This window comes from Carcharhinus amblyrhynchos, chromosome 28 (assembly GCF_965287045.1).
Source record: "Carcharhinus amblyrhynchos chromosome 28, sCarAmb.v2.hapA, whole genome shotgun sequence".
NCBI lineage: Eukaryota > Metazoa > Chordata > Chondrichthyes > Carcharhiniformes > Carcharhinidae > Carcharhinus > Carcharhinus amblyrhynchos.
Genome location: NC_137351.1, coordinates 30,326,516 through 30,353,277, shown reverse-complemented (window position 1 = coordinate 30,353,277; position 26,762 = coordinate 30,326,516). Strand labels below are relative to the sequence as shown.

The 26,762-nt window shown below is 41.3% G+C and overlaps 1 protein-coding gene across 2 annotated transcripts in view; it reads right to left on the bottom strand.

Annotated features, from left to right (window-relative positions):
* efl1 (elongation factor like GTPase 1) overlaps positions 1-26,762 on the bottom strand; it is a 320,174-nt gene that overhangs the window by 137,054 nt on the left and 156,358 nt on the right. For both annotated transcript variants that reach the window (XM_080214115.1, XM_080214114.1), the window contains exon 15: positions 19,337-19,469. In XM_080214115.1, the coding sequence (XP_080070241.1) occupies positions 19,337-19,469 (133 nt within the window). The remainder of the gene's footprint in view (positions 1-19,336; positions 19,470-26,762) is intronic.

Sequence of the window (26,762 nt, the reverse complement as noted above, 5' to 3'; positions counted from 1 at the left end):
TAGCAGGCAAAGATAAGAGATCTCTAAAATTCTGAATGGGTTTGACAAGGTAGACTTGGAAGAAAATGCTTCTATTTGTGAGGGAGTGCAGAACTCGAGGCCATAAATATACCACTAATAATACCAATAAATTCAAGAGGGATATCAGGAGAAACCTTTATACTGACAGAATGAGGGTCAGAAAGTGGAACTTGTTACCACAAGCAGTGGTTGAGGCAAATAGCACAAATGCATTTCAGGGAGAGCTAGGTGGGTACACGAGAAAGAAAGGAATAGTTGACGATGGTAGACTCAGGTGAAATGGGGTGAAAGGAGACTCATATGGAGCAGAAACATTGGCAATTGACTGATTATGCTAAATGGTTTGTTTTGTATGAAAACAAGCTCACTACAGGAATCCAATCTAGCGTTTTTTTTTGAAATGCTAATCTGCTATGAGTGAAGTTAAAGAAGTGATAATTAACCAAAATGCCATTTTTATGCCACAATTACCACCATGAAATTTGATTGCTTCAGATGCAGGTGTAACATAGAAATGTGCATGCGCCTTTATGGGGGCTGAAACAGGCATGAGGCACAAGATTTCTACATGTATGAATTACACAAGATCATGGAAGCCCGTCAGTACAGAAGAAGCCATTCAGACATCGGGTTTGCACCAACTCTGACAGATTACCCAGGCTCTCTCTCCCGCCCTATCCTATAACCCCACACATTTCCCATGGTCATTCCATCTAATCTATACTTCTTGGGAAACTTCAAGGCATGGCAAATCCACCCACCCATCATTGGACTGAGATGATCTGAGTAGCCTTTTAACCTCACACGAATCAGTGCCTTCTAAGATGCCCCTTCCTGGAACTACAAAACATGTTGTTCATACAGTACTAATCTCTATCACCTATCCCACCTTGTGACCTGCTCACTAAAACCTTTGCCTTGAATGTAAGAGTTGTGTAAATGGAAGAACCTGCATTAAATCATAACTGTGGCTGTGAAAACATCTATTTTTTTTTCTGTTCACATTCAGCTTTCAAAAGTTAATGCTAAAGGGTTATCACACTCATATACAAAAATGATGTCCTGGCGCTACCTTTATACTCGGTTTCAAGTCACAATCTCATTCAACACTTCATCTTACTTTTAGGAAACAGTCAATCCTGAATACAGCCATTTGATGATGTGATGGTTATATTTCTTTGACAAGCAGGTTTCTACTCATCGCAGAAGAACATTTCGGTTGTCATGAAGATATGCTTTATGCAAAATAAAAATGTTTAATTCATTTGCTGGAAACCTGAATTGAACTTTTAAAAACAGACCTTTTAAAAACTGAGAGACTGAAATGATTTGAACACTCAGTTTTTACACACTCAGCCCAAGATGGCTAACCCCAATTTACATTACAATACATTCCACATTCCAATTTACTGGAGGGAGTCGGTCTGTTTGCAATAAATCCATCAAAAATTATTTCTTCAGTGGAGTGTAAAGGACTCTGTTCTTCTGTCTAATTAGCAAGACATCTAAGGCACCCAATTGAGGTTTTCAACTGAGATGGGCCATTAAGACTGATCATTTGGACAATGGGATCCTGGCTCATAGCTACCAGACACAAGCTAATGAAGTTACCTTTGGAATACATGGGCAATATCTTTATTTGAATCCCCTGGGCAGTTGGAGGCGGAAGGTCATATGATAAGCCAACTGTTTGTCATGTGACCATTAAGGTCATGTTTTGACCCTAGTATCAGGGGGATTAGCAGGGTAAACGTGAGAGGTTGTGGGAATAGGGCCTGGGTGGGATTGTTGTCAGAACAGACTCGATGGGCTGAATGACCACCTTCTGTACTGAAGGGATTCTATGATCTATGTTTTCTCAGGAGAAAGGAGGACAAGCAAGTTAAGAAGATCTAAGCAGGATTCCGCTTGCTTCCTTTTATCTCCAACCCACCTCATAAGCTTTGAGCTCTGTTGGCTGACTCCGATCCTTCAGCGACACCCTGCTGCAGGCATTGATTTCTTAAAAGATTTCCAAATCAACAATGCCGTCTTCTAAAGAACAACCAACTCAGTCATCTACATCTTAAATTTGAAGCATCAAGACTGAATTCAGCTCCAAGCCAGCAAAGTTAATGAACTACAGACTGTATTCTTTTTCATTTTTCCTATCCTTCTGGATTCTGTAATTTGTATTTGAGTGTATGAACTTCAAATGTGCGTGGGGTACATACTAAAGGCAGTGCATGTGTATTATTTTTCTTAGATCAGTTTAAGTATAATAAAGCTAACTTCTTTCTCTGTTAAACCAAGCAAACCTGAAAGAGGTAGAGAATCTGGTGGACTAGTGCGATTACAATATCTCTCTTCCAATGTCAATGAACGAATGAGATAGTCATCGATTTCAGAAAGCGTAGTGGAAGACATGCCCCTGTCTATCAATGGGGATGAAGTGGAAATGGTCAAGAGCTTCAAATTTCTAGGCGTCCAGATCACCAGCAACTTGTCCAGGTCCCTCCACAATGATGGTATAAATAAGAAAGCCCACCAGCGCCTCTACTTTTTCAGGAGGCTAAAGAAACACAACATGTCCACCATGAGTCTCCACTAACTTTTACCAACATACCAAAGGAAGCATCCTTGGTATGGATCCTGCTCTGCCCAAGACCACAAGAAACTACAAAGGGCCCTGAACAAAGCCCAGTCCACCATGCAAATCAGCCTCCCATCTACTGATTCTGTCTACACTTCCTGCCACCAGCAGCATAATCAAGGACTCCACACACACTGGAATACTCTCTTCTATTCTCTTCTGTCAGGAAAAAGATACAGAAGTCTGAGGTCATGTACCAACAGACTCAAGAACAGCTTCTTCCTTGCTGCCATCAAACTTTCTGAATGGACTTACTTAGCATTAAGTTAATCTTTCGCTACACCCTAGCTATGATTATAACACTGTATTCTGCACCCTCTGCTTTCCATCTCTATGAATGGCATGCTTTGTTTGTCTAGCATGGAAGAAAAAATACTTTTCACTGTATACTAATATGCATCACAATAATAAATCAAATCAAATCCTATAGGTTTTTTTGTGATCACAGAATGCGAACAGTTAAGTATTAACTGAATTGGCAAGTATATCCTTTACAAACAAAAGCAAAACCTGTTGCGATCAAATGAGGAGAGGACAAAGAGGGAACTATTTGGTTGTAACACAGTCTAAGGATATTCATCCACGATCTATAAAAATTTATGTACTTCTCATTTAATCGCCATGAATATTTGCACACCGTACAGCTGGATGGTTATTGTGATTTACATCATTAATTGGCAATTAAAGCACTGAAAATATAGGTAAATCCTGATTTGCACTGATTAATACAAATATATTAAGACTGTATGGAACCAAAATGGTGATCTTCACTCATTACGTTCTACAGAATAAGGGTCATTATTATCCTATTATTAAAAACAAATATACTTGTACATTCTTACATACTGTATTTCTAGTAGACCTGGAATTTCAGAGTCAAAGGCAACATTTCACATTCAGTTTAATCCCCATGCTTTAAATGTCAGTCACGGCCCGGTGCAAGATTGAAGGAGTGTTTCAACGACAGAGGCGAGATACAGAACTCACCTGATGATCCCCTGACACCCTCCAACACTCTCTATTCTCTCTGGGATGGAAAAGATCCCATACAATAATTATTCAAACAGCAAGACAGTTCTTGCAGTATTTTGGCCAACAAATATTCCTTCATCAACACACAATAACAGTTTGTGGTCATTTATCTCAGTGCTATTTGTTGTTTCACAAATGTGCCACATATTTCTGTACATTACAACAGTGATCATCAGAATGACTAATTTCACCATGAAGCACTTTGGGACATTAAGTGAATAGTGCAAAACAAATCAATGTTCTTCTTCTTTCTTGTTACTGTTTTGTCTTAGAATCACAGGTGTTTCATTTACTAAAAATCCTTAGTGGCTACCTCAAGGAATATTTATTTGGAAACAGGCAAGACTCTTACAACTGATATTTATCATCCATAATTTTGTTTAGTTACTTGTGCACAGCATGGAGCATCACTTGCAGGCCAGCATTTATTGCCCACCCCTAATTGCCCTTGAGCCGCCACCTTGAACTGTTGCAGACCATACAGTGTATTAACACCCACAGTGCTGTTAGGAAGGGAGTTTCAGAATATTAAACCAGCAACAGTAAAAGAATGGCAATATAAACATAGTCAGGATGGTGTATGGCTTGGAGTGGAAATTAGAACATGATGTTCCCAAGGATCTGCTGCCCTGGTTCTTCCAGGTGATAGAAGTAGCAGGTTTGGAAGGTTCTGTTCAGTATTATGGGAGCTGCACTCATCCAGGCAAGTTGAGAATATTTCATCACACTCTTGACTGATGCCTTGTATTTGATGGACAGGCTTCGTGGAGTCAGGTGGTGAGTTATTTGCAGATGAATTCCCAGTCTCTGACCTGTTTTTGTAGTCAAAATGGTGGGTCCAGTTCCAAATCTAGCCAATGGTAACACCCAGGATAGTGATAGTGGGAGGATTCAACAATGGTAATGCCGCTGAATGTCATGGGGGTTACGTTCTGACTTTATAATGGAGGGAAGATAACTGATGAAGCAGAAGAAGATGGTTGCACCTGAAGAACTCCTGCAGCGATGTTGTTTCAGGAGTGAGATGATTGACCTCCAACAACTGCAACCATCTTCTTCTATGCCCAGCTTCTAGATATACCTCCAGCCAGTGGAGTTTCTCCCCCTTAGCCCATCGGCTGCAGTGATGCCCCAATTGGTCAAATGCTGCTCTGACGTCAAGGGCAGTCACTTTCATCTCACTGTTTCAGTTCAGCTATTTTGTCCATGTTTGCACCATGGTTATAGGAGCCGAGTGGGCCCTGGTGGAACCCGCATTGAGGAGGTTATTGCTCAGTAAGTGTGGCTTGGTAACATAGGCAACCCCATCTGCCACTTTGCTGCAACTAGGGTAATTGGCTGGGTAGGATTTGTCCTGCTTTTTCTGGACTGGACATATCTGGGCAATTTGCCATATTGTTGGGTAGGAGATATCCATGTTACAACCATTTTGAAAAAGCTTGGCTAGGAGCATGGCGTAAGTCTTCAGTACTATTGTCGAAGTGTTGTTAGGGCCCCTAGCATCCAGTGACTTCAGCTGTTTCCTGATATCACCTGGAGTGGATCAAATTGGTGAAAGGCTAGCATTTGTTATGCTGAGGATGTCAGGAGCAGACCAAGATGGATCATCCAGTTGGCACTTCTGACTAAAGATGGCTACAAATGCTTCAGCCTTGTCTTTTGCACTGATGTGTTGGGTTTCCCAAAATTGAAGATGGGGATATCTGAGAGCATCCTCCTTCTGCATCTTGTTTGATGTCCCCCACCAATCACAACTGGATGTGGAAGGAATGCATTACTTAGCATCTGATTGTTGTGGGATCGCTAAGTTTTATTTATCACACACTGCTTGCACTGTTTGACACAAGTAGCCCTTGTGTTGTATCTTCAACAGGTTGGCATTTAATTTTTAGCTATGCCTGGGTACTGCTTCTGGCATGCCCTCCTGTACTCTTCATTGGACCAGGGTTGACCCCCAGGCTTGATGCTAAGGATACAGTGGAAGCATATGCCAGGCCAGATTATAGATTATGGTTGAATATAATTCTGCTGTAGCTGATGGCTCACAGCATTTCAGTTCCGATCTGTTCAAAGCCTATCCCATTTAGCATAGTGGTACTGCCACATAATGCGACACAGAGTATCCTCAATGTAAAGACAGGACTTTGTCTCTACAAGAGCTGTGAAGTGGTCACCTGTTCCTGTCATGGACAGATGCATCGGCGACAGATAGATGTTTAAGTGGCAATCAGTAACACTGACAGAATAACACACTGTTAACTCAAGGTTCATTGTAATAACTTAATCAATTACATGAGGAAGGATATTAATTTCTTGAGCCCAACCCTCATTGATCAATGAAAAATTGATGCTCATGCTTTCCTTAACAGATGGACTTGAGCATATGGTGTCCCATAATCTGTTAGCTGTACATTTGGTTTGACTCTTTGTATGCAGGCTGTCTTTGTATGCAGAACTGACCAAAGCTTAAATGCACGGTTTACCAAATTCAGAGCCAGCGGCTGGCTAATCGTTGGAGTAACTGCTGCTGGCTAACGCTACCGTAAGGGGAAAAAAAAGTAAAGTGAATGCAAGAAAACTCATAAGAGTTTTCTTTCTTAACAAGGTATCAAAAATTTCACAAAGGACCATCGTAATCACAAACATTACCATATCAATAGAGGTTGCAAGTCAAACTCAGGCCTCCCTTCACACAGTAAGATGAATGCTCTCTAACAACAGGTCTCCCAGGTAACCTGTTTTCACTGAAAATGGCATAGCATTTTCATGAATGTGCTACGGACTAGGAGACTCGCATTTGAATCTTTCATCGCTGATGACTGCCCCCAGATCTCTCTCTGGGTTTGAAATTGTAGCTGGTTGGGCTATCTGGTGTTGGGACGGAATATGCCTAAGCATGACACTACAGCACCTCCTAGTGACCACACTTGGAGAATGTCCCAAAAGTCCAAACCAAATTACTTCAATTCTTCCAGTGAAAAAGCAAAACGTCATGAAACACAAAGAAAACAGGAATATGAATTGTAGCATGTTGTACGGTGAAAGACCAAGGTCACAAATTAACTTGCATTTATAGACTAGATCAAACACTACCAACCTTCATTAGCCTATGATGCAAACAATATAGGAAATGGAGATTAGACAAAATGGTTTGGTTGGACAGCTAGCACGGTCACGACTGAGTGAATTGTTTTCCTTTCTACCGCAATTTCCATGGTTCAATTACAGATTTAAGTGGAAGAAAATCTATAAATTGCAATTTAAATATTAATATAAATGACAGATAGTTTTATTCTGTTAATTTAAAATAAATTATTCAAAACGTAATACATATTTTTTATTCCATTAAATTTTGGTATGCAGCTTGATTACACTTGAGGAAACTATTCGCAGGAACATTAAAAAGTCAACAGTTAAGCTGAATTCAGAAACCGAAGCCACTGAATAAGGTGATTTTAAAAGATTGCTTTCAATGTGAATATGCACTCAGCAATTTCATGACTTTCAATTCAGCAAATAAATAAAGACAGACTTGTATGTGTATAGCACGTCTAATGATTACTATCTCAAAGTGCTTTATAGCCAAAGTACTTTTGGGAGCGCAGTCACTGTTATATTGTAGAAAACACAGCAGCCAATTTCAGCACAGCAAGCTCCTGCAAACAGCAACTGATAATAGCCAGAGAATTTTTCTTTGTGATGTTGACTGAGGCATAAGTATCGGCCACAACACTGGGGATAACTCCCCTCTTCTATTTTGGCATCTTATACGGTGGGCAACATGATGCACAGTGGGTTACACTGCTGCCTTACAGCACCAGGGACCCGGATTCGATTCCTAGCTTGGGGCACAGTAACTTCATTGCACTGTTAACGCAAGCCTTACTTGTGATTAATAAATAAACTTTAACTTTACATCCCCGTGAAGAGTCAAGCGAGGTCTCAGTTTAACACCTCATCTGAAGTATAACACGGTAGCACAGTGGTTAGCATTTCTGTCTCTCAGCGCCAGGGACCCGGGTTCAATTCCCGGCTTGGGTCACTGTCTGTGCAGAGTCTGCATGTTCTTGCCATGTTTGTGTGGATTTCCTCTGGGTGTCTGGTTTCCTCCCACAGTCTGTGCTAAGTTCTCCCTTAGTGTACCTGAACAGGTGCTGGAGTGTGGCGATTAGGGGATTTGCACAGTAACTTCATTGCAATGCTAATGTTAGCCTACTTGTGACATTAATAAATTAACTTTAAACTTCTTCATACTGAGCTGGAGTGTCAGCCTTGATTTCTGGGCTCAAGTCCTGAAACAGGGCTTGAAGCTGGAACCGATGTGACTCACAGGCGAGAGTGTTACTAACTGAATTGTGGCTGACACCAAGACGCAAAAGTAGCAACTGTCTGATACGCAATAACAAAACACCACCGCTGTCAAGAAAAACTGGTGAAATGGAAATAAGTTAATAGGGATCTGCATAATGACAGATTACTGATGATCTTTTATACTCTGCTGATTAACCCTGTTGAAGATGGAAACATACAAAATGACTTGTGGAAAAAGACCAGTTGCTCTGTCCTACACCATGATAGCTGGCTAGACTACAGTATCATGCCTAAACATATCTTCGCTGCCTGATAACCCACCCCACCCCCCAGACAACTTCCTCTCCTGGTTAGGCCTTGCATTTACACAATCAGCTTTGAGTCCCCTGATTCAATATAATTAAATGTCTATTTGTAACTTCGGAAACACTTTACCTTAGAATAGTTTTCTAAGAGCAACTTTTAAATTTTCAAAGTGAACAAAAGAAGAGAAGCATCCAGCCTGGTTCAACCAGTCATCCCTAACCAAGCTGACATCTGGGCAAAGCATAAAACAACCTGCAGCAAATTCAGGAGAAGCTCTTGAGAAAACTTTCTTTTTCCTTAAGATGATTATGCAGACCTTAGGGATCATGGCTAGCCGTGACTCATCACAATGCAACAACTTACAAATGGAAATGCATTCCTCTCTCAGGAACCTCAGATTCTTTTAAGAAGATTATGCTGACACCAAAATCACCACATCTCAACCATTGTTTAATTTATGAAATAACTGACGGCAACTTTCAAAGATTTGGTCTAGATTTTTGAAAAATGAACCACAACACAAGTCCAAATGACAATAGAGTGAAGCTACACTCACAGTGAAGCTAACATCATTTATGGACATAATCCCAAACTGGAACTGAGAGAAATTTGAAAGTGGTAATCCAAAGTTTTATAAAAGACATGCATTTTCCTCTTTGTTTCCCATACAAGGAAAGGGAAGAGGAGCAGGAGTGGGTCATCCTGCTTCTTGAACCACTCAATAAGATCATGGCTGATCTATTTGTGTTTCAAGTTGCCAGGGTGTCACCATCGCACTATCATTGCCAGAGTGTCAGTGCCAGGATGGCAGGGGACATTACAGAATGGCAGAGGGAATGGTGGAAGCTTCTTCTATGTCTGAAAGCTAGTTCCAATGCAGGCTTGCTAAGAGAGATTGAAGAAGGCCCACTGTAAAAAAAAAGTCAGCTAAAGAGAAAGCCTGTTTTAAAAAAAAACTGCAGTTAAAATCAAGGAGGCACTTCAGATTTAACCAAACATGAAAGGAAACAAAAATAAACCAAATTGTTGTCTACTGTGAAATAGCCTGGACCTGTCAATCAGGAGGCCAGTTAAAAGTATTGAAGCATAAAATTGAATATAAACAAAACACTTAGGCTTCACAGCATGGCCAGGGCGTTGAAAGGAAACTGCAGTGGTAATTAAAATGGGGCCATATGGAACAAATCTGGTAAAAAGAGGAGGTTCCTGAGGCTTATTAGAGCATGAACTGATTGTATCAACAATGAACTGCTTGATCTGCTCAAGAACTATCAATCAAAACCATTCAAATTGATCAGGCAGTACCTGCAGCTCATTTAGACAACAAAGGGGAATCAATCAAGTGAAACTGACATCTTATGTCAATTACAAGTGCTTCAAAGGGGTCTGGTCACACCTGAGGCTTCTGAGAGAAAGCAAGGGCAGTCCCATCTGTGGAATAGAGTACTCCTCTGATGTTAAGGCTTCCAGGAGTTCTGTGGCATGGATATTTGTGACCAGGCCACTTCAAAGATTTTACAGAATGCAAACAACAATAGAGGTGGCACAGTGATTAGCACCGCTGCTTTTCAGCGCCAAGTACCCAGGTTCAATTCTGACCTCGGGTCACTGTCTGCATGGAGTTTGTACGGGTTTCTTCCAGGTGCTCTAGTTTCCTCCCACAGTCCAAAGATGCGCATTAGGTTGATTGGCCATGCTAAATTGGCCCTAGTGTCAAGGGGATTAACAGGGTAAATGTGTGGGTTACAGGAAGATGGCTGGGTGGGATGTGGTCATTACAGACTCGACGTACTGAATCCTTCTGCACTGTAGGGATTCTATGATTCTAACAAAGATTTTTAACAGAAAGTTCCCTGAAGTCACTGCGTCAAGAGTGATACTGATGTTTCCCAAGAAGAGCAAGAAGGAGAATTCCAGTCACAAGACCCGCATCTCAAGGGAGAGTCCCAAATTCAGCCAGAATCCACCCAACTCCCAGGTCCCTTGGGAGACCCTCCCTATAATCCTGGTAGTGGCAAAGGGGCATATGGCACAGTATTTACCTCTTTACCCTTGTCCCCTCAAAGTCCAAGGTTCTATGTTTACACTTGTCAGGACATATACTGTTTGATGCCCACTGGACTTCCCGCTTGGTAAGAAGTCTCACAACACCAGATTAAAGTCCAACAGGTTTATTTGGTAGTAAACGCCTCTAGCTTTCAGACTTTGCCCCTTCATCAGGTGAGTCCCGCTTGGGGGCAGGGGAAGAGCGTAGCAGCATAGAGAGGTCAGCCTCAAACCCGCTAATTATGTTGAAATCATTAGTCATGAATATTCAACTGGTTCTCGACCACTCTGGGCAACAATCTGATCAGGGCCAGTAGACACGCAACGAGTTTGACACATGGTGAGAATCCCATTACAACCCTCATGCCAATTCAATGGGCCATTGGGAATCCCACCTGCAGCTAGTGGCTCCAGAGAATCCACACTCCTTCCCTTATGTCTTCCGCATAACACACTTTCCTATCTATCTTTGTGACATCTGTAGATTTAGTTACCGTACCTTCACATGCCTCATCTAAGTAATTGATACAAATCGCAAAAAGTTGGGATCCCAGCACATGCCCCTATGGGATTCCACTTGTCACATCCTGCCCATCAGACAAAGATTTATTTATTTATACTCTCTGTGTTCTGTCAGCCAGCCAATCTTCTATCTATGCCAGCATGTTACCCTCTACACTATCAGGTTTTAATTTCTGCAATATCTTTTCAAATGCCTTCTGGAAATCCGAGTACAGCACATCTCCAGGTTCCCCTTTGTCCATAATAAATGGATGATACTTTCCCTGACTTTTTTGGTTAACCGTGGATGATGAGTCCTCCCTTTAAAATTTTTTAAAATTCTCGGAATATAATCAATATTTGTTAGTTTTCTGAAATACTCCTTTAAAAGTTTGCCACTGCTTCTTATTGATCTATCCCCTAGTCTAGTATCCCAGTGCACTTCAGCCAGCTCAGTTTTTATGCCCACGTAATTGCCCTTATTTAAGTTTAAAATACTAGTCTTAGACCCACTCTTCTCCTTTTCAAGCTGGATGCAAAATTCAATCATATTGTGGTCACTGTTACCTAGGGGTACCTTGACTCTGAGGTCATTAATTAATCCTGTCATATTACACAATACTAAGTCTAATTTAGCCTGATGTCTGGTTGGTTCCAAAATGTGCTGCTCTCAGAAACCATGACATTGATCTTATCGCCTGTTCATGACACACTCCTGCTGCAGCGAGAAGTTGGCAACAAGTCCAAATCTCTGCTCACTGCAGCAGGATGGGAAAATCCCACTGCCATGAATGGTCCTAAAATTCCAGCCCATATCTAAAGCATTTTATGAACTTCTTTTCCAAGCTACTATTGCCAATCTGATTTTTCCAGTTCCAATGCAGATTAAAGTCACCCATGACTATTGCCGCTCCTTTATCACAAATACCCAATATATCTCCTTGACTACTTTGTCCTACATTGTGGTTACTATTTAGGGGGCCTGTAGACCACTCCCAGTAGTGATTTCTTTCCCTGACGATTCCTCGTCTCCAACTAAACCAATCCTATACTGTGATATCCTGAATCAATATATTGGGTTTGGGATATTCATATTGGGAAAGAAGAAAAGCATAGGTTTGAGTGCCTGACTCTAATTTTGAATGATGCATGCCTTGTGATTGGTAATACTCCCACATAATTTATATTTAGTATTCAGGATGTCTATTTCATTTGAAGAAGTTACTAATTAAAACTGAATGAAATGTGACATTAAAACTGACAAACTATCTACACAAGAGCTGAAGGACACGTCTATAATCACATGTATTATCATAGAATTCCTAAGGTGCAGAAGGAGGTCATTCAGCCCACCGAGCCTGGACCAACAACAATCCCACTCAGGTCCTATCTCCGTAACCCCATGTAGTTACCCTTCTAATCCCCTAACACTAAGGGGCATTTTTTTTTAGCATAACCAATCAACTCAACCTGCACATGTTTGGACTGTGGGAGGAAACCAGAGCACCCAGAGGAAACCCACGCAGACACAGGGAGAATGTGCAAACTCTACACAGGCAGACATGTATGAAAAGATAGGTTAGAAGGGTTACACCAGGAAGACATAGGATCAGCTAAAATGTTTAAAATATAAAAATCTTGTAGAATGAATGCCTCTGAACAGGGTAGGGTACTCTCTGCCAACGATAAAATGTCCCTAGATTCCCACTTCTTTAAAGGAGAAATGTAAATCTGTATAAAATCATCATTCTGCCATGAAATAAATTATCTTATATTAAATACCAGCTTACGTAACACGCATCCAGTAAGATGCATCTTCAACAATAATCCCATCTAAATGTCCTGTTAACTTTTTATTCAAAACACAGTTCACAGTTAACTTTCCCAGCAACTAAAACTCATGAGTACGACTCTTTTCTATAGTACATTGATAGACAGTATATAATGAGGCAGCCAAACTTAAACTGTGCCAATTTATCTGCACATGAATCGACTCCAGGCCAACAGCAGTGTGATAACATTATTTCTGTCTGCTAGCTCATGCTGGTTAAGTTGAATAATCCCAAAATGTAAATATTTTAAACAATGCAAAAAAAACAGGCATTTTAACCCATGCGTCCATCTAAATTTGCAAGGTTTGAAAAGAATTCCATGACGGTGTCTCAGTTAAAGTCCACTGCAATTATTCAGTTCGTAATGGATATGTCAGTGACAGACAGACACAACAGAACAGCTCAGCTTTTGATTCGAGACAGAACATAGACTGCAAGTGTGAGAATTTAGAACCAAACAGAAGGAGCATTAAGAGAAAGAGCTTTATTAAATTAGATCCATCTAACATTCTAAAATTACCATATGCCTTAACATAATAAGGAAATTTAGCATAGGCGGGAGTATAAATAAATTTCAGGAACCAATAACATCCATCTATTCAGATTGTAAAAAGTAAATTGTTAATAATTTATTCTATAAATTATTTCAGAATCTCAGCCACATACGCACTACAAGTCTAATTGCACTTTGTAAAGTTAGTCAAGGTTAAATATTTGAAATAGGCTCACCTTTGGCACTGGTCAGTAGCCATACAGATATTTTCGGTAGATTGAGTAGACACATATGATTAATTCATTTATTAGATATTCATGCACTGCCTATCTAATCTGGCATATGCCAACTTTTATTTACTTTGTTAAATATTGGCTCATTCACCAACTATGGCATATTGGCATTTCAGTTAACAACTGGTTATCAATTCCCTGACTCACCAGCTAGATGTTTCCATATTCACAGACCTGCAAAAAACTGTATATAATATTCTAATTGAATAGTGAACTAGGAAATGAAAAACACATTTACCATGGTTGCATTATTTGTTCAACAGAAACTGTTGGTAAAAGGTTCAGAATGGAGAAGTACATCATACTATCACACCAAAAATTTGTACTCAATTTATGTATGGCTGACATGATAAATCATCTGCTCAAATCTCATACTACATGCATCTTAACAGCAAAACATTAAGATAGATAGAATACACCAATAGCAGAAATGCAGGCATACATACTAATATGCCTCTCCCATACCCAGACTCCAGATGGACAACCCAACAGAATACATAAGGATAATGTGCATAAACATTTTATTTCCTCAGCAATTCAGTGGATAACATTGTACTGACCCATACAAAGTCATAAAGCCCAGGTTTAACCTCTGGAATGCCCTGAGTTACTTCATCCCAAGAGCAGTGTAGCATGAGGGTGGGAAGAGGGAATGGAATCAATTAACATTCTGCTTCTAATTTTTATCCTGCGCACATCAACAGACACCAGTTGAAGCCAAGATCAAATCTGGCTGTCATGTCTGGACTCCCTAACACACTCCCATATGAACAGTCTAACACTGGTTATCCAAGCTTAAAGTAAAGTTTACTTATTAGTCACAAGTAACACTGCAATGAAGTTACTGTGAAATTCCCCTAGTTGCCACAGTCCGGCACCTGTTCGGATCAGAATTGGGAGGAAACCAGAACACCTGGAGGAAACTGATGCAGACACAGGGAAAATGTGCAGACTCCGCACAGTGATCCAAGCTGGAATCAAAACTGGGTTCCTGGCACTGTGCCGCCCTATTGGCCATTAACATCTTTATCTCAGCTTCTCTGCTGCTGATAACTTTACATATGCCTTTGTTACTTTTAGACCCAAGCTTCCAATCTTCTCCTTCCAGCCATGCTTTCCACCAGTCTTCAAATAACACCAATGTTTCCAGCACTCTGTGGTATTCATCTTGTTCCAGTTCACCCATCACCCATATCTTCACTGTCCGCTACTGGCTACCTACTCCTCTCCCCCAATATGACATTTTAAATTCTGTCCCGAGGCTTGCGATCCTGACTTTTTTTGAAACCTTACCAGGCCCTACAGTCCAATTACGCTGCTTCTTTTCATGCATTCCTTCTCTCATTAGCCACGATTTGACAGTTATGTTTTCAAGTACCTGAGCCTCACTCTTTGGAATTCCGTTTCTAAACCTTATTGAGAAAGTAATAGAAGAGGTGAACTGCTACTGCAATTTTTAATTTCTCTTATTGTTACCAACTGTTAAGCTTTTCTCATGGTATACAATTGTTAGGAAGGGGCTGAAGATTCTTCTAACCAGCCTCTCTGAAACTCTATCAAGGGCAATGTTATATAGACTAACCTACCAGTTACTTAGTTGTGGTTGTTGAAACGGCTTCACATATGATCCTCTAGAGTTAAAAGAAAGAGGACACTTTTATCTAACAGTTCAAACTGGATTCAGATCCAGACAGTGAAGATTTGCGTTATATCCGCTGCAAACACCATTCTTTTCCTCTCTTCTTGTTCATATTCCAACTCTGATGGATTGTATAGAGTACTAGAACCATACAGCACAGAAAAGGCCTTTCGGCCCACCGAGTTTGCAACGACAATAACTACCAGGAAAGTCACATCTCCGGGCACTTGTCCCATATCCTTGAATGTTATGATGTTTCAAGTGTAGAACTTTGGAATACTCCAGAAGGAGGAGTGAGAAGTCAGGAAGTGAAGCTATTGTTGGAGATGCTCTAGTGCAACTGAACCCAAGTGAGCACAGTCACATGGAGAAGGTATTGGAGAAGGGACATTGAAAAGAAGGAGGTGTGATTGATCACATCCCAGCCAGTAGAGAGATCACGGAGAGATAATACACTATTGTCAAAGAGAACACCATTGGTCACTGTGCTAGGGTTAGATCATAGAGTCATACAATGCAGGAAAGGTCCTTTGGCCCATCAAATCTAGAATAACCAGCACTAAAGTCACGCTAATCCCATTTTCCAGCACTTGTCACATACGATATGTTATGATATTTCAAGGGCTCATCCAAATATTTTGCAAAGGTTGTAAGACTTCCAGCTTTCACTACATTCCCAGGCAGTGTATTCCAGGTTCCCAATACTTTCTGCATGAAAAAATGTTTTCTCAAATCCCCTCTCCTGCCCCTTATGCTAAAACAATGCCCCCTCATGTTTGACCAGGTTCCTAGTCACTCCACCCCGACCCTTCATAATCTTACTCACCTCAATCATGTTCCCCCTCAGCCTTCTCTGTTCTAAAGAAAACAATCCAAGCCTATCCAATCTCTCCTTATAGCGCAAATGCTCCATCCAAGGCAATATCCTGGTGAATCTCCTCTGCATCCCTTCTAGTGCAATTACATCCTTCCTAATAGTGAGGTGACCAGAAGTGCACACAGTACTCCAGCTGTGGCCTAACTAATGTTCCATACAGCTCCAACATTATCTCCTACCACTACCACTGAGTTATAAGGCATGCCCTCCCTCTGACAAAGGGAGGCTGATTATCCCTAATTAACCCATGCCTTTCCAAGTGGAGATTACTTCTCTCCTTCAGAATTTTGTCCAATAGTTTCCCTACCACTGATGTGAGACTCACCATCTGTAATTTCCTGGTTCATCTCTACCACCCTCCTTGAAAAGTGGGAGCACATTAGTCATCCTCTAGTTCTTATGTATTTCCCCAGAGAGGAATTAAAAATTTGTGTCAGAACCCCTGCTGTCCTTCTCACAAGCAGCCTGGGATGCAATTCATCAGGGCCTGGAGATTTGTCCATTTAAAAGCCCCGTCAGAGCCTCCAATACCTCTTTGTTTTCTATGTCAATCTCTGCAAGTTCCTCACACTCCCTTTTCCTGAATCCAATACCTACATTCTCTTTTTCCTGAGTGAAGACCGATGAGCAGTATTAATTTAACAGCCTTCCAATGTCCTGTGCCTTCACACGCAGATTGTCCCCTTGGTCTCCAATAGGCGTTACTCTTTCCCCAGTTAATCTCTTCTCCTTAATGTAATTATAAAATATCTAATCTCGTTTGCAAGTCCTGTCTGAATGTTGCTGAAAAAGAGACATGCCGAAGTTCTTCGCCTTGCACTCATCAGGACACTTTGCAAGAAAATCAATGAAAGGGAAAAGTAAATGACAATTTATACTTTACAAGAAGACAAAGGTTCATTGGCAAGAGGGCTACAATTAGTAGAAGCATTGCCATGGAGAATGCACGAGTTGATAGTAACTAACAGTTAACTGCCAAGTATTGTTGAAATTTTAAACGGGCAGCTTGAACCTGATTGGTCATGGCATTGCAAACGAATGGCTGTCACTTATTTGTTCAGCTGGAATAGGCACAGTGTGTGTACATGTTCATTCTATCTGCAAAGAAAAGGGCCTGTATAATAGTATAAAGTCGCCACAGTCCAAGATGATGATAAGTTGCTGACTGGTGGTGATTAACCTGAGGGTCACCACACCTCAGGCGAGGGGGAAGATTAAGAAGATGGGACCTTCATGAATAGTCTCAGTTGGTATGGGAATTGAACCAGAGCTGTTGGTGGCACTCTATCACAAACCAGCCATTCAGCCAACTGAGCTAACTTGACGCTGACGACATAACCATGTGTGTAGCTTCCAGTACATACAAATGTGCCACACTGCTGATCTTAAATTGGTTGTCGGCATAATTTTTGGCACATTGGACATTTGCTAAACGATCCTCAATTGCAGAATCACATCCAATGTTGGGCTGGTCAGGCACAACCAGATACAATTCAGCCGACTTTGCGACGTATGACCTATGCACCTTGGATCGCAATGCCACTCGAATTCAGATACCACGTTCTTTTACCACATTTATCAAATAGCATGTCCCAGTTGCTGTTTTCAATGGGCAAGGTACAGACTCTACCAATTTGATACTGACAGTCAGGCTTGCTACGTGGTGCATGTGTGTGTACTGGAAGCTACATGTTTTAATACACAGGGCCCTGTTTTATGTGGACTGAAAGAATGTGTACACACATTATGCTTGTTTCAGCTAAACAAAATAAGCGACAGCCACTTGTTGATTCATTCCCTAGGGCAATGCCTTGATCAATTAGGTTCAAGCTGCCTGGTTAAAATTTCAAATGATGCTTGGCAGTTAACTGTCAGTCACCATCAACTGGTGCATTCTCATGGCAATGCCTCAACCAGAGTCACTTGCCAACTAATCAGCATTTTCTTCTCAAACAGTATAAATTGCTGTTTGCCCCTTATATTCTTGCAAAGTGTCCCTGTGAGTGCAAGATGAAAAGCTTCTACATATCTCTTCAATTCAAACTTCTGCACTCCCAGAAGACCGTATATCTGAATATAGTACCACCTACACTTTTAATTGTGTCCCTTAAATTGAATTATCTATTAATTCAAAATGTTTTTGAGCACAAATAATAGTAAGGGCTGTTTTAATTACGCTGCTGAATCAAATTGATATTTGACTTTTTCCCCACAAAAATAACTAAGGATTAATATGATTAAATATGTGAAGTGCACCTGCTGTCTGCATGGTGATATAATCACTTGATTATAAAGGTTCATCTCAGTGCAGATGCAGTAAACAGTCTGACTGAAACTCTCAATCCTGCAGGGAGAAAAACATCCAGCCAGCTTTAGGTCAGCTTCATGACCCAAAGTAACAGAACATGCAACACAATGTTCCAATTAAAGATTCACTCAATTTCCAGTTTAGTTTTATCTACCTTGCTGCTTTCTCAGTTGGAACACTGCGTCGTCAGCTCTTTATTCAATACAGTCCATGACAAAACTAAATATTGCAAATGCAACAGCGATTCACCCATCACTGAATACAGGAAATTTACTATAGCTATATATCAGATTACTGTGGTAAGAATATTACATGCCTTGCTGATGCTGAAAAATACAGAATCTTACAGATATATTATCATCTGTTCCATCTCACAGATATATTATCATCTCTTGTCATTCATGTCTTAGTCACCATCGATTATTCCAATGCTTTCCTGGTCAGATATCTTTCCTCTATCAACTTCCTTTCATCCAAAATTCTCCCGCCTGCATTTCAACCCAGGTGGAGTCCCTGTTCTCGCTGATCTGCGCTAACCCTCAATCTCAAATTTAAAATTCTGATCCACAAGTTTTAATCTCTTTATGGCCGCACTCCTCACTTTTTCTGTGACCCCCTTCTAACCGACAACAGTCCCTCCAACTTCTGTTTCTGGTCTCTTGTGCATTAGACTCCCAGAACAATCTACTCCCATCCACAGAGTTATGCTATAATGTATGTGAACAGGGAACACCGCATAAACAGCTCTCCATTCGATACAGCTCACGACAAAACCAAATATTGTAAATGCAACAAAGATTCACCCATCACTGGATACAGGAAATTTACTATAGCCTATACCATATTTACTAAAATCTGTGTTAACTAGAATAAGAGGAAAGTGGAGGAATGAAATGAAATAATAGCTTTCATAATTTTATAGGGTACTTCCAAATTCAATCTCTATAAGGTTTCTTTGTGATAGATGTGCCATTACCCATTCCACCTATACATTTTCCACAAAAACCAACAAAGTGGTGACAAAAAACCAACTGTAAAGTCTTACCTAGCACATTGCCAACAGGTACCTCCTGTACATTCTCTAATTCTTTTCCCATTAGTAGAAACAAGTCTTCCACCGTGCAATGAGCCAGATGTGGGATCAACAAGTCATCACCAGGTGAACAGCTTGCCGGCAACTGAATAGATAAATATGAATTAGCACAAGTGCAAGTGCAAAATCTGTTTGTGGTAGTCATATGCATTCTTAGCTCGATAATAAACTAATGAAGAGTAACAGACATCTATAAAGATATGTTAAATCTACAGAAGTTACATTTCTCTGCATCAATCAGTGAGATAAATTCTTAAATCAGTACATCTGAAATCATGTCATCCTATAATGCTGCTGGTCAAAAAATGAATTTTAAATCAAGAGTCTGAGTATCTATTACTGTCTGCCAGAGCATCCTTACTGTCCTTCTGAGTAACTAACACTAAATGCTGGAATAAATTCAAAGAAAATAACATATCAGGAGACTGAGATCACATTAATAAACCATTGAAACTTGTCTGCTGAAGTTTACAGCACAATCTCAACGTCTTCAGCATGTTAGCCGACATTTAACAATAAATTATAAGATCAGATAAGCATGGGAGATAAAATCTGCTATAATGCCTGATATTAAGAAAAGACTTTCATGCATTTTAGAACTGCTCCCCCACGTATTTTTGTAAAATAGTAGGACTTAATGTACATTTATGCTGTCAACAAAATCTATCGCTAACACCATTTCCATAAGATGGAACCACAATGGCTGCATTATAAATATCGACCAGTAATTAAACTTCGAATGCCCAGAATTTGCTCAAATTTTCTCAGGGGCGGCACAGTGATTAGCATTGCTGCCTCACAGCACCAGGGATCCAGGTTCAATTCCTAGCTTGGGTCACTGTCTGTGTGGAGTTTGCATGTTTTCCCCGTGTTTGCATGGGTTTCCTCCCACAGGCCAAAAGACGTGCTGGTTAGGTGCACTGGCCACGCTAAATTCTCCCTCAGGATACTCGTACAGGTGTCGGAGTGTGGCAATTAGGGGAATTTCACAGTAATTCCATTGCAGTGTTAATGTATGCCTTACTTGTGACTAATAAATAAACGTTACTTTAAATTTAAATGAGCATGCATTTTTGAAGTCATTATCAATTTTAGTTTTTCTATAAATATTGTAATTGATTTTCCATTACTTTAAAAGATATTTTAGACTTCACTGCAATTATGTTGACATGGAACCCTAACAACTTGCATTTGTGTAGTGCCTCTCATTAAAAACTTTCCAAGGACACGGGATTTGAAAGAACTGCAGTTTGTAGACAGGCTAAGGGTTGGAGGCATTGTAATAGGTAAATACCAAACACTTTAGCATCAGATGAGTTGATGGAGGGTGCTGTTACAGAAATGGATGTAGCTAGTCTGTAATGGAGAGAATCTGGAGTCAGAAACTCTGCTCAGATTGGAATAGATCGCCAAGCTGTGAACATTCTGGGCAGCCTGAGACAGTGGCTATGAGGGTGATCAGATTGATGGCAATATGTAGTTTGTGGCAGGGGCTGAAGACAATGGCTTGGTCATCCCAATGTTAGTTGAAGGAAGCTGCAACTGAAACAGGAATAAGATGAGCAGTTTGATAACACTGAGATAACAGAAAAAAGGTGGTGGAGATAGAGATGGGTATCATCGGCTACTTGTGGAAGCTGACACCATATCTGGAGATGACAATACCAAAGGACAGTATACTGTTGAAGTAGAGAAGGGGGCCAAGACTAGATTCTTTGTAACTCTGGAAATAACAACACAAGAGCAATATGAGGATCTAATGCTCGATATGTCTGGCTAAAGTCAGATAGTTAAGAGTGAGTTGATATGAGAAGAGCCATTAATTTAGATTGAGACAATGAAGAAGAGGGATTGAAGCAGAATGATGTGATCCACCATGTCAGAGATGTAGGAGGGCAATGAGACTTTAGTTATATCGCACTTGAAATATTGCATGCAATTCTGGTCACCACACAACCAGAAGAACATGGATGCTTTGGAGAAAGTGCAAATAAGGGGGCATAACTATAAGGGTCATGGTGGGAGATATAGGAGGAATGTCCGAGGGAGATTCTTTACTCAGAGAGTAATTGGGGTGTGGAATGCACTGCCTGCTGTGACAGTGGACACTTTAGGAACTTTCAAGCAGTTATTGGATAGGTACGTGGAACACGCCAGAATGATAGGGAGTGGGATAGCTTGATCTTGGGTTCGGACATAGCTCGGCACAACATCGAGAGCCGAAGGGCCTGTACTGTGCTGTACTGTTCTATGTTCTATCCAGTCGCAGAGGGAGGTGCTGAGGCCCAGGCCACGGAGTTTGGAAATGAGTTTAATGGAAATAATAGTGTTGAAGGTTGGGCTGTAGTCAATAAACAGGAGTCTGACAGAGGTGTCCTTGTTATCTAGATGTTCCAGGGTTGAGTGCAGGGCCAGGGAGATGGCATCTGCTGTGGACTTGTTGCAGCAGTAGGCAAACTGTAGTGGATCCAGGTAGTCCAGGAGGCCGGAATTGATTCATGCTATGACTAACCTTTCGAAGCACTTCATAATGATGCATGTCAGATAATGCACCACATTCACAGAGGATGGCATTGTGAAGTTGGTTAGAGTGTTTTGCAGTAAGCTAACCTGATTGGAGAAATTCAACATATTCAATAAGTTTGGAGATGGGGAAAGAGGGATAAGGGTGGGTGTTCTGAGTTGTGGGGGTTAATAGGTGCTTTGAAAGGTAGCAGCACTAATGGAAAGGGTACCATTTACAATGGCAGCATGAAAGGGGCATGGGAAGGGAGATGGTCAGCAGCTTAGTGAGCTTTGGGTTAAGGGAAGAGAAACCGTGAAGTGTCATGGGGATGATGAGATCAATAGTGGCGAAGAGGGAGATAGGAGGGAAACTAGAGAAAGAAAGGTCCAAGGCTAGTGGAGCAGATGGGGGATGATCACGGGGGTGGAGGGGGAGCACAGGCAGGGGAGGCAAGTGGGCAGGGGAGAGAGGTGGGCAGACAGGGGAGGGAGGCAGGCAAGGGAGGGGAGGTGTACGGGTAGGGAGTAGCAGCAAAGGCAGCAGAGTGAATTTGAGAGTGGCTAAGAACAAAGCTCACGGAAACAACTGGCTTCAGAGAAAATAAGTCATATGTTATTTTCTGCCTCCCGGGTGCTCGTGGTTAGTTTTGGAAGAGGAGACTGAGGCTCCAGAGCTGGGAAATAATGCCAGAACTAGAGCTTTGCATCAAATATGCTAAAGGGTTTGTTCTTTGAGCCAAAGGGAGCAAAGGAAGGGCCCTTAAGTAAGGAAATAGCTAGGTTTTGCTGTGAACGAGTGTCTCAAAGGCACAAATGAGGGGATAATTGAGAAAATCAACACCTCTGCGATGACTGGAAGGCCAAAGGTTAGGCAGTTGAGAAATTGAAAGTGCGGTTGTAAATAATCAAGTGAGGAAACAGACAGAAGTGAAATTGGATGTGTGTCAAGAAGGATGCAAGTGGTGAGGGACAAAAGGAAGTGGTCAGTGATGGCCCTGCCTGCAATCAAAAGCACGAAATACGGGGGCCATGGGAAATGTTGGCTTTCAGTCTGACTGAGCTCACCTGAAAGAGATATTTAGATTAAGAGCAAAAGTAAGTCATTTGGTGCTTGAAGAACACTGTGCCATTCAATAAAATCATGGCTGATTGGATTGTGATCTCAGCCGGGATTTTTTTTGGACGGGTTTGGCACTGAGAGCTGAGTCACATTTCACACTGATGTAAACGCATGATGCTATTGTCCCCAACCCTGTCAGTGGCATTGGGAAAGTCATCTTCATACATTACCATCACACTATCAGGCCTGAATCGCAACCCCCTCCACACCCATAAGAAAACCCATTCAAGTCAGTGTGAAGACAGACCGGTGTGAATCACACCTGGTCTCCTGAGGTGTGCACCTGATGTCTAGAACTCCCAGAGGAGCTCAGGTGCTCCCTCAGAGGGGAGAGGGTCAAGTCCAGGGCACTACCCTGGGATGCTGTACTGTGTCTATGGGGGAGAGGAGGGTTCCTTGTTAACTTCTGTGCATTAAAAACAGTGCCCCGATCTTCAAAGAACGGAGTTGCTGGGAGGGCAGGCTTAATCAGAGCCCACCCTACCAGCGAGATGTCATGGGGTCTGCCCCTTGCTTCTTTTTAACTAAGTCCAGGGCGATCAGGTGGAGAATGCCACCGTCAGAGGCTTCAATGCTGCTTTTCCCACCTGCTATTGCCTTTATATATTCAGGAACTCAACTCCACTTTCCTATCTTTCCCCATAAATCTCAACTCCTTTGTCAATCAAATATCTATCTAACTCAGTCTTCAAAATATTCAATGACCCAGCCTCCACTACTCTTGGGGTTGAAAATTCATGACTCTCGAAGAAAAAAAGTCTCTTCTCTGTCTGAAATGTGAGACTCTGAAGTTTTAAACACAATCCCCTAGTTCTAGACTCCCCCAAAAGGATAAACATCCTTCCAATATCCATCCTATCAAGTCTCCTCAGAAGCTTATATGCTTCGATAAGATCACCTCTCATTCTTCTAAATTTTTAGAGGTAGAGGTCCAACCTGCTCAATCTTTGCTCCTAAGGTAACAACTGCATCCCATCAGTTGAGCGAACCTTCTCTCAACTCTGAGAGGCAGGAGGGTTGTGAATTCATAGGGAAGAGGTGAGATTGAACCTGGAATCACTGAGGATAAGGAGTTTCTCGTGACATGAAATCTGGTTATAAACTTGAACGATGGCTTGGGACTGCAATAGACAATGGATGTGATAGGAAGTGGAGCCACAGGTGGACAGAGCGAAGAAGGCATTCGGCATGCTTGGTTTTATTGGTCAGAACATTGAATACAGGAGTTGGGACACCTTATTGAAGTTGTACAAGACATTGCTAAGACCACACTTGGCATATTGTGTACAGTGCTGATCATCCTATTATAGAAAGGATATTATTAAACTAGAAAGAGTGCAGAAAAGATTTACTGGTATAATACTGGGACTTGATGGCTTGAGTTATAAGGAGAGGCTGGATAGACTAGAACTTTTCTTTCCCTGGAGGAGAGAAGGCTTAGGGGTGATCTTATAGAGGTCTATAAAATAATGAGGGGCCTAGATCAGCTAGATAGTCAATACTTTTTCCCCAAAGGTAGGGGAGTCTAAAATTAGAGGGCATAGGTTAAGGTGAGGAGAGAGAGATACTAAAGGGTCCAGAAGGGCAATCTTTTCACACCAAGGGCAGTGAACGTCTGGAACGAGCTGCCAGAGGCAGTAGCAGAGGCAGGTAAAATTTTGTCTTTTAAAAAGCATTTAGACAGTTACATGCGTAAGATGAGTATAGAGGGATATGGGCCAAATGTGGGCAATTGAGATTAGCTTAGTAGTTAAAACTGGACAAATTGGGCCCGAGGGCCTGCTTCCATGCTGTAAAGCTCTCTGGCAATGCAACTTTTAAAGGGGAGGTGAGCAGCAAGAAAGGAATAATAGCTTTGAGGTGCTCAAAGGAATAATAGCTTCCAGAACAGTAGGGGGTGAAGCCAAATTATGACAGTGATAAGGCCTTAAGAAAGTGAAAATTATCACTGTCCTTGAGCCACATTTCAAGTTAAGAATCATGCCACTGTGATAATCCACAATAAGATCATGACTGGCACAGTCCAAAGGGGTAATGCTGGTGGAGGTGAACCAGATAGTAGGCCAATCTCAGGCTTATTACCTGAGCCACAAGGAAATGGGTATATGATAAATAAGATTAGAGAAATGAACGTGTGGTTCAAATGCTGATGTGGGGGAAATGGGATTTATTCATGAGGCACTAGCACCAATAGTGGGGAAAGTGTATAAACAAACTGTGGAAACTGGAGAAAACCATTCAAGAGACATGGTTATAGGCTGACCAAGGCTAGGACTGGAATATAGGATGGGATAGCTCTGTTAAAGATGTCATCATTACATTTGTATAGTAGCAAAAGGTGACAGCTCGAAGAGCAAGATGCAAAATCAGTTTGGATACAGATAAAGAATAGGAAAAGTAAGAAGTCACTTGTGGGAGTAGATTATAGGCCCCTTAATAATAATTACGCTGTAGAATTGCAGTGTGTAATGAAGCTACTGCAATAATGGTAGGTGACTTTGATCTATATGTAGATTGGAAGAATCGGATTGGCAAAAATAACTATAAAACTAATTCATAGAGTGTTTGAGAGATAACTTAGAGCATGCTTGAGCCAACCAGGAAGCAAGGTAGTCTAGATCTGTAATGAGGGATGAAACAGGATTCATCAACACCCTCAAATTAAAGGAACCTCTAGTTGACACCAATAATTTTACATTTGGTTTGAAGAGGTTAAGTGTGGGTCTAAGCCTAGTGTTTTAAACCTGAATAAGAATATAATGGTACAAAAGCAAAGGCTAGCTGAAGTGAACTGGGAAAACAGTTTAAAAGGTAAGAAGATTGAGATGTAGTGGCAATCTTTTAAGGAGATGTTTAATAACCTCAGCAAAGATTTATCCCAGTAAGACAGAAAGACTCTCCAAGAAGGATGCATCATCCATGACTGAATGAAGTAGTTAGAAATTGTCTCATTGAAAGAAACACTACACATCTGCAAAGTGGTAGGATAGTGGTAGGTCAGAAGATTGGTCAGATTTTAAAAGTAAACAAAGGCTAACAATAAAAAGGGAGAAAGCTGTGAACAAAAGAAAGCTAGCTAGTAACATTAAAACAGACAGTAACAGTCTTCACAAGTATTTTAATAGGGAAAGAGTAATTAAAGCTCATAATGGTCCTGTGGAGAGTAAGTCTTTTGGCAGGGCGGGGGAAGGGGAGAGGAACTGATAAAGGAAAACAAGGAAATGGAGGAGGTATTGAACAGGAGCGGGTGGCATGGTGGCACAGTGGTTAGCACTGCTGCCTCACAGTTTCAGGAACCCTGGTTCAATTCCCGGCTTGCATCACTGGGCGGAGTTTGCACATTCTCCCCATGTCTGCATAGGTTTCCTCTGGATGCTCCGGTATCCTCCCTCCATCTAAAGATGTGCAGATTAGGCTAATTGGTCACGCTAAATTGCCCCTGAGAGTCCCAGGATGTGTAGATTAGAGAGATTAACGGGTTAAATACATGGGGTTACAGGTATAGGGCCTGAGTGGGAATGTTGTCGGTGCAGATTCAATGGACCAAATGGTCTCCTTCTGCAGAGTCGGGTTTATATACGATATGATAGAGGACATGTATTTCTTGTCTACCTTCACTGAAGTTAACTTCAAGAACTTTCCAAAGAAACCCAAAACTTAAGAGAGGAACAGGAGCGAGGAACATGAGGGATAAGGTGCTGGGATGTCTATTAAAACTTAAAGGCTGACAAGTTTTCAGGTCTAAATATAATA